The 18812-nt window shown below is 31.9% G+C and overlaps 2 protein-coding genes across 10 annotated transcripts in view; one reads left to right on the top strand and one right to left on the bottom strand.

Moving 5' to 3' along the window:
- Positions 1-18266, bottom strand: part of LOC110998084 (sodium/hydrogen exchanger 3) — a 31516-nt gene extending 13250 nt beyond the window's left edge. For 5 of the 9 annotated variants that reach the window (XM_022266528.2, XM_022266534.2, XM_022266532.2 and 2 more), the window contains exons 1-3: positions 18056-18266; positions 6960-7147; positions 2930-3200 (exon numbers count right to left, since the gene is read on the bottom strand). In XM_022266528.2, the coding sequence (XP_022122220.2) occupies positions 2930-3200; positions 6960-7070 (382 nt within the window). In that variant the 5' untranslated portion in view covers positions 7071-7147; positions 18056-18266. Of the gene's footprint in view, positions 1-2929; positions 3201-6959; positions 7164-18055 lie in introns of those variants that run through there. The other 4 variants (XM_045631644.1, XM_022266535.2, XM_022266529.2 and 1 more) reach the window with 4 other exon arrangements.
- On the top strand, positions 123-2692 carry LOC110998085. The gene has a single exon (XM_022266539.2). The coding sequence runs from the start codon at positions 240-242 to the stop codon at positions 2619-2621; it is 2382 nt and encodes a 793-aa protein (XP_022122231.2). The 5' UTR covers positions 123-239; the 3' UTR covers positions 2622-2692.
- Positions 18267-18812: the final 546 nt, after the last annotated feature.

Genomic DNA, 18812 nt, shown 5'->3' with positions numbered 1-18812 from the left:
ATACAATATATGTACCAAATAAAATTTTTAGTCTTTATTTTTTATTTATTTTCGTCTGTATTAAATATTTTATCTGACAAATGAAATATGTCACATTTGTCACTAAAAGTTTAAATCCCATTGCAAATGTAGTAAACTTATAAAAAATTCTAGTCTAGTCGTTCTTTTAATCGCGAAATGTGAGTTTTTGGTGTAAATTTAATTCTTAAAATTAAAAAATATATTAATATGTCACCAGCATGCCAGTCGTGCTAGATTCGTCTTGTAACGCAAGACTTCACACGGCTAAGTCCCATACAAGTATTTACGATATTTATGCACCTAATCGAAATGATGGTCATCATACAAAACATAAAAAAACATGTCCTATTTATGAAATTTCTGGCGATCCCCACAGAAAGTATTCCCAGGTAAGAGAATCTATTAGAGTTTATCAAACACCATATGTCACAAGTGAAAAGTATCATGCATTAAACAAAAGATCCAGTGACAAATCAGTCGTTCGTTCGACCAGCACATTATTCTATGATCTGGATAATTTAGCAAAGAGGCACTCATATCACTGTGTTGCTGACTTCGGAGTGTCCACTAATAACATTTTATTCGATAATACAAAGAAAAGCTATAACAGTACTGGTTTTGATGCAAAGTCGAAAGCTATTGTCCAAGAATGTACCACAGAAGTCCAGGCAAAAATCGCACCAAAAGACAGTGTAAACATTAATAGAAGAATAAAAAAGCCTACAAACAGCAACTCGCTTATTTCTTCGGATATGTTTTTAAATACTACTGATTATTCAGCCCCGAATATTCCACGTTTTAATGAAAGGGATCAGAAATTTTGGTCATATTCTAAATACAAAACCGAGTATACTAAACCGATGTCAGAAGAAAGAAGAAGAAGACTAAAAAACAACGATAAAAGTGGTGATGATCCTTGTCCTTGTCAATTATTTTCATATGCTTGTCCTTGCACAGATAAAAAGTCTCTAACGGATTTAGCTAAAAATAGTAAAACAGTGACAGCATCAAATCAAGTTACATCTATAAAAAATACAGCGTCTCATTATAAAAAAAATACCACAAAAGATAATATCAAGAATCTTGTGGATAGAGTCACTAGTCCCACAACAAGCGAGATGCTTCCGGAATACAATATAGCGCGAGTCTCCAATCAAAATTCACCCCAATCTATTTACCATAAAAACATATCCAAGCATACATATCATGAAATGAGGTGCAATCATAGTCCCAAGCAAAAATGTTATAAGAAATCGAGGCAAGTTATATGCCCAAAATGTAAGGAGAGAATTGAAATACCAAATATACCAGAAGAAGACGATCATATGATTTTCCCTCATATACAGGAAAATACCTCTCCTGGTCAACAGTCATATGTAAGTAGTTTTAGCCAAAGAAGTAAGGTTGATGGAGACGTATGTAGTCATGACCCCCCATGTGAACTGGTGCCGGTGTGCCAATTACTGCCATCTGAACAACATTTCGCAAATAATACTAAATGTTTTAAAATGGAATCCAAAATCAAAAATAATAGAACAATCAAAATCACAAAAGCTTGTAGACATCATCCTCCATGCACGGTGGTCCCTTCCTGCCAAAGAATGAGAGTACTAAGTAACAACTGCGAGTACATCCCACCATGTCTTCATCGGCCTCGTTGTGTAAATTTACCTCTGTGTATCCCTTTTTCAAAGACAATCGACTATGATGAGCTGGTAAATAAACCGCTAAACGAAGAAGATAGTCTTAAATGCCATCACATGTGCTCCACTCCTGCGTATGTACCAGTCTATCAGCACGATTCAGTGGGTAATAATATCCAGCAACACTTCCGTGCAACTCACAATCCTTGTGAATATGCCAACGAGTATGAACCTACTTTTTTCTTGACACCAAAGCTGACTCGTACATCCCCAACATTCTCACCTTATCAAACCAATAAACAATCGCCAACCAATAAGCAATCCCCGATGTCATGCACATGTCCTCCGACCAATAAATCGTGCCAATATGACTGCGCTGAATGTATGTGTGACAACGCTCAGACGACAAAGAAAAGTAAGAGCGAAGATGTTATCGTGTATATTAGAGATGTTGGTTGTCAATTTCGTAATAAACGAAGTCCATGCAGTACTTTGATACAATCAAATACATCAAACGTTTCATTTGAAGAAGATAACGGGCAAACGGGCAATTATTTCTCTAATTATCATACCCTTCGATATGAGGATAAGTACACAAACCCTGTCTCTGGTGGTGAACGGACCTCAATTTCCACCAGCTCTCTTGAAATCGACAGCCACTGTCCTTCTCACGGTACGGATAGAATACCACATTCCGAAATAAATACAGGTTTCCGGCCAAGAATCTCTCCAATTGTAGCAAATTGTTATTTGAAAGACCCTATTTTGGAGTACTGTATAACTACAAAAAAAGACTCAAATAAGAAAAGAAGAAAATCGCAAAGCATTTTGTGCACTTCGAGCTCACGAAAATGTTTTATAAAGAGTAAACATAAGAAATCCTCTGTGAAAAGACGAAGAAAATCTCGACTGAGCTGTCAAAGTGTTCTAAACTCCGACTCAAAGAAAATTCATTGAATGAGAAACAATTTTATATCAAACATGTGGTAATTTGGATGAGGAAAATATTTTATATGACTATAATCGACCCTTTAAAATATTTACCTTACATCTGAAATATATGAAAAGAAAACTATGCAACTACCGTAAATCAAATTTTGTTTTGTGTAATTCATATAAGAAGTTACGTGAACAAATTTACTGAGTATTAAACGTTTATTTAAGAAACATTATTTATCCCCCTCCTCCCTACACAATACAGGCAATAACACATTATTTCGCAGTGTAGTCCATGTAAATAATGCTATAGTATTAACATTACTAACCTATTTTGGCAATACTCGCAAAGAAAATCCATAATCCAATCAAGAATGGTGTTTCTACACGATGAAACTCAAACGCTGCTATTACAAGTGTTCTTTCCTTCTTCGGCTCTTCTGTTGATGGGGTAGCTGTGGTGATTTCTTGCTTCTGGCGCAACTGGGTCCCCGGCGGCTCTCCGGGTAATGGGGCCACAGGACCCATGGGCCCAAAGCCAAGCCCCGGATACGTTGAGATCCCATCTACTGCAATGGACGGACTGGATTTTGTCGTACTCTGTAGGAATAAAACTTACAATTAAAGATTTGGTTGTATTTTAACTTTAGAAACTGGAATACCGTTAAGAAACGTTTTTTTATATACATATAAAATACCAATCAACTAAAACACGTAAATAAAATGTATATGTATTTATTTAAGTTACAGGAAATCCAAAATAAAAAATATATAAATGATATCACGCATTACTTGGTGTTTGAAGACCTGATACATTAGAAAGGCATGGACTAGACATATTTATGTATACGTATTCGATCGATATCGCACATTATGATACACATGAAGGTACGTTAGCACCATAGACGTAGATGTCTATATTAATTGGTATGGTTGGTGCACTCAGTTTCCGCACTTAGACTAACTAAACTCGGTCCATTCGGCGTATAGGCTTATTAAAGAAACATATTTACAATCCATGTCTAATCAAATAAATTATTATTTCGTAAATTGAAATAAGTACAGTTTTAGAAATTGAACATTGAATCCATAAAAAGAAATGACTTCTAAGTAGGAAAAATAAGTTTGAAACGACAAAAGCGTTCAAAGTGGAATAATTTACTTACTTAAAAAAAATAAACTTATAAAAATAGGATTGGCTTGCTACTATATAATACTTAATAAAAATAGGATTGACTTAAAATACTTAAAATAAATAATTATCAGGAAATAAAAGGCGACCTTAGGAAACGTGAAAGAATTATTTGAAAAAATATTTATATACACAGTTTTGAACTCTAAATTTGCTTAATTTCAATTTTATTAGCTAATTAACTAACTAAAAGTAAGATTGTCTAAGTTTACAAAGCAAGGATTAGTTTGGAAGCTAGAAAATCGATATAACTTGCTCTCATTGTTCGAATAATATACCGTTGCAGTTTGCTGAATTCTTGCCAGCTGCCGTTCTTGACCTTGCTTAGTCGCGGAATTTACTCTTGAGAATTATCTCAAGTTACGGAGACCTTGTCTAAGGTAAATAGTTTAAAAGTTTGACTGAGGTTCCATTTAATTTGTAACAGAACTTAGTATAGGTGCTAAGCCCAGGCATTAGTTTTGTTACAAATGATAATGCATTTTTTTAATGAAGCAATGTCATATTATTGAAATGTATACCTACACATTTATTACTCTCAGCAAAATATGTATTCGGTATGGCCACCTTTGGCAAACAGGCATTTGATCTAGTTGGCCACGTATCTATGGATATACGCAATGTTTCCAAGGGAAAATTTGCCATTGCATTGCAAAGATTTTATAAAATACTCAATGTCGCCGTGTCGTTCAGAGCAGAACATGTCCTCTAAAACTAACCATAATTTAAGCCATAATTTGGGCTAAATTCCGCAATTTTAGTATCAAGCCAGGCTTGGGTAGTTCGTGCCTTATGCCCAGGTGCAGAATGTTGTTGGATAGTCCTCGATATATTTTCAAAATGTATTGCTTGACACACTTTGGCTGAAGTTTTTACACCTTTTTCACAAAAATGTAGTTTAGTGACTCCTTGATAATACACGGCCCATCAAACCATCACTGACGCAGGATGATGACGTTCTACCTTTCCGACTTCAACACATATTTTAAAACTGTGAGCGTACACTTTATCATTTTGCTTTATTATTGTGTTCTTCATTCGTGAAAATTATTTCATCGGTAAAGAGAATATTTCTGTGGGCAGAACATAAGGCGTTTTGATCGATCCCACTGTCTTTAATTGTAAAGGTTGATTTAGGGCATTTCTTGTATATATACGACACATGGAATCCTACTCTACGTCTCTTTTAATTTATCTTGTTAATAAAATAAAGTTCTGTATTTATTAAAATATAGGTACTGAAATTTCACATAAAATAATCATATGTTTTGTTCATATAATTATTTGTATAATCGACTATACTATGGACCAAGGTCGAAAGCGTTAAAGTGATTGGACACGTGCAATAAAAATATATTTTGCTTTTTATATATTTTTATCCTGCCAATCAGATGTCTACGCTTGAGTGGCATATGACGACGTTCAAACGAGTATCAGTTTATCGCTTCCATGAGTAATTCACACTAATTTTGTGAAAATTTTCAATTGTATACTCTGTGTGGAACAAGCAGTTATGGAATCTATATATTTTGATTAAATACGCGTCATTTTATTCAATCAATCAATTTAATACTCTTAGTTTCTTTTTATATTCTCCACATGATTATTATAAAACTACTAGCTGACCCGGCAAACGTTGTTTTGCCATGTTTTTGTGCAAAAAAATTTAAGTTTATAATTAACAAAAAAAAACATATGGGATGATTGTAGAGAGGTGAAAATTTAGGGTTGCATGTATTTTTGTATGGTGTATCGTAAAAAAATAAAAACAAAAACTTTTGTCTAAAAAATAAATAAATAAAATTAGGGGTGGGACCACACTTAACATTTAGGGGGATGAAAAATAGATGTTGTTTGATTCTCAGACCTACCCAATACGCACACAAAATTTCATGAGAATCGGTCGAGCCGTTTCGCAGGAGTTCGGTTACTAACACCGTGACACAAGAATTTTATATAAGATAATGAGATGACAATGTTAGCAACAACAAAAAAGATAACGTAATAATAGAAATAACACTGCAGCGAACAAATACCTCGACGATTCTCTTTCTCCACAAAATTGTATGAAGAATCTAAGGCAGGTACACACGGCATTGTCCTGCACGGTTTTTTGCAGTATACGTCTTAACGAATAAATAGTGGCACATTCTGGTGGCGCCTTCGATTAAACCAATATAGTACGACCAAGCGTGGATCTATCACTGAGTCAACTATGTTAAGACTGCGGGTTTTTTTCGTATTGTACACGAATCTACGAATAAAAATCTACCGTGTAAACACCCGGGTGAAAATACGTTAAAAAAACGAATACATAGAAAACATGCAGGATATTGGCGTGTGAACTTGGCCTAACAGTGCCTAGCTGGCTACGAATAAAACTAATTTTAGTACTAAAATCAACTACGCATGGAAGTTATGGTACATATGCAGTGAATTGCACATTTTAACGCCATTCACTTGTCAGTTGTAAGTTATAAACTAATAAAATACAATATGCACTACAAATTCACATAAAATTAAAATCAACAAAATCATAAGTTTAGGTACTAACATTCTACGGTGTTCGTCAGTCCCTGCATTTTTTAAAGGCGTAGCGGTAAATACGTATTAACACGTAAAGAATTTATATATAAAATATTTCATGTATATGCAACATTAGTATTAGAACACGTAAGTGTTAATATGATGCACTTTTATTATCTTCTAACTATTCGGTTATGGATAGGACAGTACCTGAATAACCGATGCCTTAATTCCTTGCTCAGTATTTTTTTTTTATAAATTGTGTTTTTTGGAAATTACATTTAAGTACGAATTACATACTAATAAAATGAAATATGAATAATTTTTCGATCTTACCGACAGAAAAATAAAAGATAAAACACGAATAAAGTAACATTTTCTAGAAATTATTCCTAGCTCGATCGATAAATAACTAAATTTCATGAAAATCGTTGGAGCCGATTCCGAGATTCCAATTATATATATATACACAACAATTGCTAGTTTGAAGATATAAGATTACAGCTTAGTTTTAAATCTAAGTAGTGTTCTGTTTTGCATAAAATCAAACGTAATAAAAGCGTCCTGAAAAGAAAGATGTACCAACTTAAAATGAATAATTTTTTTATTTTTACTGTAATTATGGGTTATTGTCTACTTACTTCAATAGGATTTGTGTTGGCGACAGTCAAAAAAGCAGCAGCTATGAAGAGACCAAACGCTCGCCTGCAAGCCCTCCGGCTCAGGTTGACGCCATGCTTGAGCGACGTCATATCTACTAGAAATCACCTCTCGCACATTTACACACAACACTTTATTTTAACATTTTCACATTTGAACCCGTTTAACGCTGGTAAGGAAATGACTTTCATATAATGTTAAATTTGCGATGCTGATAACGTATATGCGTACCTAATTCTTTTGCGTGACATTGCATAGGATTCATTATTTCATTGCAGATTTATTGATAATTGTACTGGTTTTGTGGTAATGTAATGTTTCGTTACCTTATACAAATCATACACATATATAAAAAAGCAGGTTACATACGTTATTAGGCAAAGGGCGGCCTTTCTTTTAGGCAACCTTAGTATGGAATAATAAAAAAAGAAATACCTACAGAGGGTAAAGTACAAAAAGATAATAAATAATTAACAATAAATAACATAAGATAACATGTAACACTAACTATAACTAAAATTAAGTAATCTCTAAATACAATAATAATTACATGTATAAAACAAGAATCGAATCCAAGGGTTAATTGATTCTCAATTAATATATATAAGTTGTATTACGAGGCAGAAGAAAAACTATCAAAAAGAAGATCTTTAAATACATTTAAAACCAGCTCGTTTGATCTTGTGGTAAGGAATTCCATAGCAGGATACTTTGCAGAATAAATATGTATAGAAGTTAAAACAGTTAACAATTCTTTAAGTATTGCGTATTCAAAAAATTCTTTTGTTTCAAAAAAAAATTTGCCCTAATTTACTATGTAAAAATACCGTTTAAGTTTAAAAAAATGGTTCTATATTCTTTTTAATAATGTCCAAGAGTTTCACTAAGCATTATTCTGGTCCATTGCTTAACGCAAACCATTGGCTACATAATAAACTCCTCAGTTACACAAAGATTATTTTAATAGTTTTACATATACACATAACTTTAATATATACATAACTATAAAAGTTGTAGTTCAATACGTTTCAAGAGTTTTACAGCCAATTTATGACTATTGGAATATTGTTATAACTGCCTTACGTTTCATAAACCAGTGACGTTTTACCTTTACCTTTTAAGGTCTAGTCTTCATATTTCTGTATCTTTTTTGTTATTATTGTTTTTTTTCTAATAGGCTTTTAAATTGTCAGCTTTCTATGCATGAAACACGACTTAAATTTGTTGGTATAAGGCATGCCTCACAATGTTTGCTATCACCGTACCAGAGTGTTAAATGCGCATGTAGCAAGAAAATCCTTTGGTAAATCCACTAGGACAACGCTGCTCGACCCCTCTTTATATGGTTTTTGGGTTAATTAAACTATAACAATTCCGGCGCAAATAGAACCTATGAGACTCGTGGCCACTAAGCCAAAAAGCCGGGATCTTAGTTATAACTGCCTAGATACATTTCTTCCAAACATTTGATATGAAATATTTTACTCGTATATTCAACAATTTATCTCTATAAATAACGAATGAACATGGATTATTAATATAATCCTAGACTATGTACGGAGCTGGCGTCGTAATGTCCTCGTCTCAAGGATGTTAACGCTCCAGAACGTTATTTAAATGGTATGTAATAGGCACTCGAGTACCAAATGTATGGATTTATCTCGATGACGTAAGATGAGGATGGTGAGTCATTTTAAGATGTATTCAAGCCTAAATCTTATTTATTACATAACAAATGCTAATAACAGATAAATGTTTAAAGAACTTTATTTCTCATTACAAAACAGAAATATTTTATTTCCATGAGAAACTTAATATTAATATGTACATATTATATACGAGCGAGATACACGTCGCCATTAGCCGTAACAATTTTAGTCAGCTATGTTCATTCTAACATGCATAATAACAGATAAAAATTAACTAACGTAAATGTGGATTTTTAAGAAATTAGCTTCGCAGCGGTTGCTAAGCCATTAAAAAAAACGATTGGATAATCAAATCATAACAAATTATAACTAAGATATTAGGAAGGTATAGTATAGAAACACTACTTTTGTTTTTATAACTTTAAATTGAGGTGCTTCGAAACTAAATGTGACAATTACACTTTACGTTTTTTAAATAAGTTGAGTAAATGAAAAATCACCTAGATCTATGCATTATTTCATTATTATCATTGAATTTCGTTAACTATATATGTATAAGTTGGCTGCAAGATATTAAAGTATATAAAAGTATTTATCTAGACGTTTAAATAAAACCAATATTTAATAAAGTATTTATGATATGACACCTTGTACACGAGTTGTAAAATGTCACCTTTTGATAATCAATGAACAAAAAATTTTACCTTAGGAAACAAACTTGGTAAGAAAAAAATTGGTGTATTTAAAATGTGTTCATTAAGTATGCAGTACTCCACAATCAAGTTCTAGACAGACACAGGCAGCATGTTCATTATCTTCAACATAATTTTCAGTGATATTGTTTTCATATAAAATGTCACCATACCATTTTAAGGACGGTTCATTTCGCCAGTCTGCTAAACTGTTTTATCAGTAGACTGTCAATGCCCTTTTTCTTCGCACCGTTGATGAAATGGCCGAATTCTTTCTCCTTTAAGTTGAGATTGGCCAAGTTTAATAGATTATTACCCTTTTCTTCTTCAACGCTTTGAAATTTATAATTTCTGAAAGTTTTGACTACTGCTTCAATTTTATTTCTCACAAGTTTTTTTCTATACATATACTCTATACGTTTCATGTCCCATTTGAATAACAAAAATACAATCAAAAAATTCAAAAGCAATACATATTTTTGGAAAATTTACCTATTTTAATACAGCTTTACCAGCGTTTACCGAGAAAACGTCACTTTTCTTCATTAAAGTGACGTATAAAAGTAAATTAATTAATAAAGACTTTAATGTAACGAATACTTAAATGATCTTAATCCTTGGGATTGATTTGCTCCAGTTCAAACAATTTGTATTGAATTTTGTCAATAATGTTTAAATTATATGAGCATACTATAAAAAAACTGTGGCGCTACAACCTTTTTATGTCTTAAGATATCTGTATCTGTTATAACCATACTAAACCTGTACCAGTAGTTATTGATAAAATTCATTCTAAACTTTGAAATTATTAATTTTGATGTTAAATCCGCTAAAACAGTTTCCGAGGTATTTGGGTCGTTTTAGGTCACTGTAACCACTGCTACGGCGTAGGCGTTATCAATGTTGAGAGTGTAGAGGCTCTACACCACAAATATCTCAAAGCTCAATGAGCATTAAATTAATATGTAATTTATTGACTGTTATATTTATTATAAATAAATATAAATTAGTTATACATTAATATTTAATATCTGTTTGAACGGTATAAAAGTTCATTTTAACATTAATTAACTAATTTTTGCTTGTATCTGACAAGCAAGATCTTCAATATTCGCTTTATTTGTGTATTTAATACATCAGCATTCTTGGTTTAAACGGTATAACAGTTAATTTAAATCATGTACATTTCCGTATAATTATTCTCGTATGTTACTTATATGTTCTTCATTATTCGCTATATTTATCAATTACATCTGAATTTAAACTTTGCAACATGCAGTTAAACATTTATAAGAACAGCCTTTTATATTTCGTATCATAATTGTGTTTGTATGGTACCAGGGGTAAATGTTTGTAACAAACAAAGGCGAGTAAAAATGAAAATACGAACGAAAGTCCCTACGGCTAAAATACGTCTAACAAGAATAAATTCTGCCATAGAAAATCTTCTAACGACATGCTTTTGCAGATTTTAAAATAAATTACCCTTTTATACCTATTTATATATTCTATGAACTGAACCAAAACCAATATAGACATTTGAAAAATAGGTCGCCCGTCAATTGGGCCGAATCTTGGTAACGTCAGTCAGCACAATCGAAGCCTCTTGTTCAACCAACCAAGCCGTTCGTGAAACCAACCAACGGTGGAAAAGAAAATAAAAACTCATTTCAACGCCCTTATAATCCTTTTAACAGTTAATTAGACTTTGTTATTACTAATAGTATTATTTATTTAAATATACTTTAATTATGGCAGTGTTCTTTGATTGCCACATGAAACAGGTAATTATTTTGTTATATAATATATTGTAAAATATAAGTCTATAGTATTTTGTTGTATAGGTAGGTAATTAGATTTCCCGTTACTCATACAAAATAAGTCATTCTAAATACAATTACAATATAGTGCCGTCTCTTTCTGTTAAATGCTAATAACGCTGATGAGAAGGAGTACATACTTTACATTAGTTTAAAAGAGCAATCAGACTAATTTGTTGTTGGGGTAAGAATTTATGAAACGAATCGAATTGAAATTTCTTCTTTTAAGTTGTTAACGTCTAAATGATACAGCTGTGTAATATTTAAGGGAAACAAAATAATAATTAAAAAATACTTTATAGTTAATTGACTAAATCTGGTTTAATATAAAGACTGCGTGGGATTTTAATCCCTGTGTTTATAAGTTCAATCCCCGGCTGTACACCAATGGACTTTCTTTCTATCTTTATATGTTATGTCATTAACATTCGTTCGAACGGTAAAGGAAAATATCCTGAGAAAACCGACTTTCCTTCGACTAAAATAGTCGACGGCGTATGTCAGGTACAGGAGGCTGATCACCTATGTGGCTATAAGGTTGACTAATAATAATAAAAGAGATGCACAAACCTGAGGCCGGTATGGCCACAGATTTACTTAAAAACTATTGCCATTGGCTATTTTTTTCAAGATGCAAGCAGCAAAGACGAGGTAGCAAATTTGATATACAATAACTATGTTAATAGATAACATAAAACGTTACAAATTCCAGGAGAATAAATCAAAAGCTACTTTGAACTCTAAAATGGATTCCCGACTCGGAACAATGTTTAATTTATTACTAGTGAAAAGTGTGTTTAATTCTTCAAGGTTTTTCCTTAAGTAAACAAAAAAGTCAATTTTTCAATAAATGCATTTTTGATAGCGAAAGCCAGTAATTTCGATTACTAGATAACAAAATGTCAATTTGTTGGTCATATCTATACATTCTTAATGGCTTTTTCCATGAAAATATCTTTATGTAACTTTTAATTTTGTAGATTAATATTTAAAAAATGCGAGATGTTTTTTGAAATATGACGCACGTAATGGTACTACGATATCGTATTATTATAATAATAATTTTATCTTTTGGCAATGTACTCATATACAATACGTAATAAAACCGAACAGGTAATAATTTTTGTACCCAAGCAATTCTTGAAAGGCCGGCAACGCACTTGCAAGCTTTCTGGCAATTTGAGTGTCCATGGACGTTACCACTTAGCATTAGGTGCCTGCCCGTTGGCCTCATCTTACATAAAAATACCTTTATTTAAGTTTCATATTTTATATTTAAATCTACTTTTTACGATACGATGATGTTTACCATACTTAAAGTTTTTTCCAATAATACAACCAATAAATAAATAAATACAGTAATAATGTATATTTATTATCTTCACGCAGAAACGAATGCACATAAAACATAAAAATCAAATGATAAAATATATATTATATTTGGGATAAGCGTTTTTGGAAAGGTGAAGCACCACACATCGTCCAAATAGTACTCGTGTAATCAATGTACAAATGCATTGGTTCGTTGATTCAATTTCAATAAAATAGTTGGCCATATCATGACATCGTAATATTCCAAATAAAAGCCAACGAAAACATATACCTATATTGTTTAATCGTCAACTGTACATCAACATATTTTTCATTTACGTTTACAATTACGACATGTACTTGGAAACATGAACGAAAATATACGTAGTTTAGGTTATTTAATAACAATATTAATTGAATCAACTATATTATGCCGGTAATCTTTATATGTATAATTCTACTATACCTACTGTAAACTTAAGATTTTAATTCATGTTTTGTATATTTTTAGGTGGAGCCCTGAATGATTCACTAATCAGCTCGGTAGATGGCGCTGCAGTCGGTATCTAGGTTATTTATCTATACAGAAAATAAACAGTTGGTATATAATCTTCTGTGTGTTCGTAGTTAAACTCGTAAACGGCTGGACAGATTTTGATGAAAATTTTTGTGTGTTCAAATGGAGTTGAGATTGACTTACATTATTAAATATTATTTTTGAATCTAAGACGTGTTGACAACTTCTCTTGAATAGTACAGTATATAATGACTCAATAGAATTTTAATGCAATTTTATGGTTTTATTTACATACAAAAGTTAAAAACCGTTCCATAACTCGGCCATTGCTCAAGGTTTCCGTTTCGCAATGGGAACGCCAACGCGTGGAGATATTTCATTTACAGCGTTCATTTTAACGAACCAAAATAAGATTTCATTCGTGCACGTGTTTCACTTTTCATTAAAATGCATGTAAAAGGCACAACTCTCGTAGTGAACCTCATACTGAGCAGAACAGCTGGTGTTTAAACTGTTGTGTTTTACTAAGAATAACTTATTTGTATGAATCTGAAAGTCTCTAATATAACAATTAGTGTTAAACAAAGATAAACTATATATCAAATGAAAAAATTGAAATATAAATATTGATCACGATAGATGGCCTTTCCTGGGGCCTGATAATATGGTTATCAAGAAGTTGTACTTGCGGGGTATATAACAATTCTATAAAGTAATACAATATAATTATATAGACCATTGTCATTCGACAGTCTTTGTCAATGTCCTTTTGTCTAATGACATAACTGTCATTTATTATACTTTATTATTATTATTATCTCAACTTAGACGAAGTGTTTCGTATAATAAATTTGTCTTCATTTTTTATTTTATATTTACATAAAATTAAGAAATTCCACCGAATGGAAGTTTTCGTGTTATTTATACCAAAATTTGAATTTATTTTGGTACCTCAAATTTCTACATTCGTTCGTTCGTGTTCTAGAACATGAATTGAAATAAAATATTTCTATGAAACCATTTTTTGTAACGTTTTATTTGATTGTGATATGAGATTGAAATGCGAAAAATCTCATTTATTAGGCAATCCACCGGACACCCAAGAAATAGAACTTTTCAATCGTTTCACCTCGCAGTACAGCCACGAAGTGTTACCAGCTAAAGGTTCCATAGACATAATTTATAGTTTGTTTTGTTAGTCTGTGATATTTAAACAGACATTGTAACTGTATAACAACCACAGAAATGTATTAACTAAATAAACATTCCATATTAATTACAATTGTATTTATTAAAATATTACTATTCATATACAGTGGTGATATTAATTTTGCTTGGCAATTGCTATTCAACATAAATCGAGGGATGAATGAGCAGTTTATGAAGGTCGTTACTTAGAACTTTCAAGGGCAAAGCCTTTGAAAGATGGCAATTTCTTTTAAGTTTTTAAATATGAAAAACATTTAGTGTTTTACACACGAGCTGTATAATAACTTACTAATTTTTGGTTCTGGCTAATTACCGGTGGGTTTTTCTATACATATATATGCGTATATATGCGTAATGAATACTTGTTCCATCACTAACATTTGACAGTATTCAGACATAGAACACTAATCGTCTAAAAATTATCAAGTACAAAAATCTGAAGCCAAAACTTATAGTGGTAACGCCATAGATTTTTGCTTAGAGAGACATTACATTTGAAAAATAAACATATAAATATTACCGTTAAATAACGACGCGTATTTTACATATAATTCCAAGTTTTGTTCCTGAAGTGATAATTGTTTTGTATTATTACAAACTCAGGCAAAGAAATTACGAGCATTACCTTGTTAATATTCTTATAGAAATATAGAGGCTCTATTATTTTCCGCCATAATAGGTTCTTTTATAATCTCATTATTCAAATATCATCCACGTCCAATATTCGAGTAGACAACGCGCTTAATAATATAACCCATAAAAAATATAATACCCATAGAAATGCAGATTGAAGAGAATTCGTTACACTTTGATATTTAATATAATTAGACATGGTAAATTATACATTTATTATAAGGTTTAAATAATTCAATATTCAAAAAGAAATACTCTAATATTTAATGGAAGTTGTGTGCATTTAAATATTTTTTCATGTACTTCATGAAATCAACTGCCACTCCAGGTATTTCTGAAGTGTTACGAATTAGAAGCCTTTATGAGAACGGGTAGGTCTGTAGACCTAGACACCAGTAACGGGTTTCCTTGTCAATAAATTGGCTGCATCGCTTAGTAGCGATTATATTGTCCGCCGCATCTTTAATTTATTTAATTGTATTGCCGCCGAATGGATTGTTTCAGTCGACTGTTTCAAAAAAATACGGCTCATAAAGCACGGCCCTACTTGTCTGTTTAGGCTAATTTGTTAAAATACAGAAATTGCTGCATTCCAAGACATTCGTGTTGTTTTTATAAATTTTATAACATCATTACTGGTATAGCATGTTTGGAACAAATTTAAAATCGTTTATACGCAATTGTTAGACTTCAATTGTTTTATCAGATGTCATGCTAAATAATGTAATATTACGTATAACCGTGTACGCTGTAATACACGCGAGACTATCTAAATAATTTGAACCCTGAAAATACGCGATAATTTCGGTTGAGTAAGTTTTATATTTGTATTGGAAGACGCTCAACGTCAAACCTGACCATAGTCTGCTGAGTTTATGAAAATCGACAAATTGAGTGTGACCAAGCTGTGAAGCGCCACCAAACGGACAACCATATCATTAGAAACACAGTACGTACATATTTTATACTAATATCCGTTTTATAAGTTGTATTAATATATATTTAAAAGTCAGTGGGGCTAACTTTTAGGTTTTCTTTTCTGAACATGTTTCATGATCATTTGTCCATCTATTCGGCAAGTAGATGATCAGCCTTATGTGGCTGACACAAGCTGTTGACTTTTTGAGTTTTATGCAAGTCGGTTCTTCGTTTGAGGGAAGTTTAATGGGCACATAAAATGAAATTCCATTGGAGTACAGCCGAACCTACGACCTCAGAGACGAGAGTCGCTGGCTGAAGCCACTAGGCCAACACTTTTCTCCATACCTTATCCTAAATGTATGTATTATGTAGGTCTTCATACTCGTAAAATCATGACATTAACATAACTCATTTATAATAAAACATTTTCTGTGCTTTCAGATAATGATTAAATAATTTTTATGTAAATGCTAGTTGGTTTAACTGTTAAAACCGGGATTTTTGCAAACAATTTTCTTTATCGGCAGCGTACGATGTTTCTCCAATTAAAAAAAACACAAAACGTCCAAATTGAATATTGACAAAGTTCATACAATATTGGAAAACTACCATGAAGGTTGGTATGCCGTAAATAGTGAGCAGTAAATGCCAATAGCGGACCATTTGTTATTCCCTCTTGACGTAGAAGTCAATGTGTACTGGAGAATGCTAACATACAATTTATAATTCCAAGAAGGTCAAATACGAAAAATCAGTTTAAAAAAAAACAAAACATGAAATCTAAATCAATCTCATTGCACATTTTTAACTAAAGCTCTCATATGTGTTTTTGTCACAGCGTTAGAATTTACTTAAAATATTATTATTATAGAAAAACAAATATAATGCAGTCAAAATCATAACAACATCTACAAATTATAACGACGTCAAAAAACGCTGTTATTAAGTGCCTAATATGTACTGGAATAATTATTATTTAATACATAAAAATATACCTAATAACTAAACTTAAAATTTAATATTTAAAAATAAAAAATAGTCCCTTTAGGCAAGGTTCCGAAGATACTGCGTTCCGCCTTTGAATAGCTAGCCTAAAATTATTTAATTATATTCTAAAGTCTATTAGGTATGAGGGTGTGCAATTATTTAATCGATTACATCTAAAATTCGCAATATTGGTGCGTTTCACAAATTAAAAAAGGCATTAAAAATATATGTTAAAGTGAACATAGTAGACTAAAATTGGGACGGCTAATGGCGGCGTGTATCTCGCTCGCATATATTAAGTTTTTCATGTAAATAAAATACATTGTTTGTAATGAGAAATAAAGTTGTTTAAACATTATTTTCACGTAAAGCTTCAAATTTAAAATTGTTCTTAAATGTTCAATTTGAACAAACATTTGATTTAATAATAATAATGTATTTGTTTAACCCATAATTTAAAGAATCTAGTAATGCTGGGCGCTCTTTGTTAATGTTTTATTCATTCATTTTGAAAGATATGCGTATTCAGGTATTGTTTTAGTAATAATTAAAATTTTATAAATAGTCCCTGTGTACCTTTAATGCTGGCAGCATTTCTTCGCTGTATTTCGATACTTATTAGTTGAGCGAAGAAAGAACCAGGTTCTTTTATTGCAGGTTAGGTTTCTTTAATTATAACACAATTCCCGTAAATGAATCCCACGTTGTACGTGCTTACAAAAGCTAAATTTAGTTATTAATACGTACTTTAATGAAGTAAGAGCCCGTGTTTGTTGAATTCGTATTTTGAGTAAAAATGAAATTACTGTCTTAAAGGATTCACAATGCAAACCTCTCGAGACGTACTAGCCAAAAAGACCTTGTACCCTACAATATCAAGGTTAAAAGTACCGCAGGATCAGCTGTCTATGTTTCAAATCATTTTTCAAGTATTGTTTAAGAAAAAAACTGTGTCATTAATGTACTCTTAACGGTTCTGATTAATTTCGTCCTCTTAAGAAAATTACGTCACAAGGATAGACTTATATAACACATAATTTATTTTATTTGTTTAAATAAATATCTTATTATGATTATTCTAGTTTTGTCTAAGACAATAGATTGTTTTTAAATGATTGTTTATCTATGGACAAATATATTCTAAATTTAAAATCTGTCGTTATTTCACAGCATTTGGACCCTGCAAGCAAAATTAATAATCTATCGATTTCTAAATGTCTGTCGCGGTAACATTTACGTAACACAAAACTCTTTGGTGGATATCTCGTTTATACATCACACAACGGAGTACATTTTACACGATATGAAATACTAAATAATAAATAGATTGTAATATACCGATCAGGTGTTATACAGTAGCCGTCGATATTAGTTTCAGCATCGCAAATAAAACCAACTCACTTTAGGTTAACATGTGTTAATTATCACTGTTATTGTAATGTTGTTTTTTGTATTAATTTGAAGGTGTAGGGGTTTAAAGGTATCGATCGCGCGTTGGAAGCGTGTTCGCGCCGGCGGCCGATAGAGCCGCGACTGGGCGGCCGCCCTACGCTAGGGCAACGGAACACGGCTGCGCGCCGGCTGTTTTTGTTACCGCTCATCCAACTGAATACATTATACACGTGAAGATTCTAATGCAAGTTTATTTTACATCTAAGAATAGACTTTATGATGTTGTATCGTGTTTTGGCTTCGTAATACAAATTAACGCCCCATTCGTGAGTTTTCATGGATATAATATTGGGCAGCAGAAAAATCGATATTACGATCACAACATTTTATTTTTAAGCAATTGTATTCATTCAGGCCAGTGTGATATCCGAGTAATGCCTAACAAAAAATTATAAAACCAAACCAAAAATGAACTAAATCTGATGAATGAAAACTTATTGGTTTTATACGCACATTTTATATGCAAACATTTTTCATTGTCAAGATCCAGACAAATCTCAATAACTATAAAATGTCAAAGTTCGCTAAAGAAATAATAGTCCTCAGACGTCACGTTATTGCAATATTTCTTATTTTAGATATTACCTTTTATGTACCTACGTATATTTAATGACGCACAAACGTTATATCGGGATGTCAAGGA

This window comes from Pieris rapae, chromosome 16, assembly GCF_905147795.1.
Source record: "Pieris rapae chromosome 16, ilPieRapa1.1, whole genome shotgun sequence".
In the NCBI taxonomy this organism is placed as follows: domain Eukaryota; kingdom Metazoa; phylum Arthropoda; class Insecta; order Lepidoptera; family Pieridae; genus Pieris; species Pieris rapae.
Note: the sequence above shows the minus strand (reverse complement) of the source record. Positions and strands in the feature narration are given on the sequence as shown.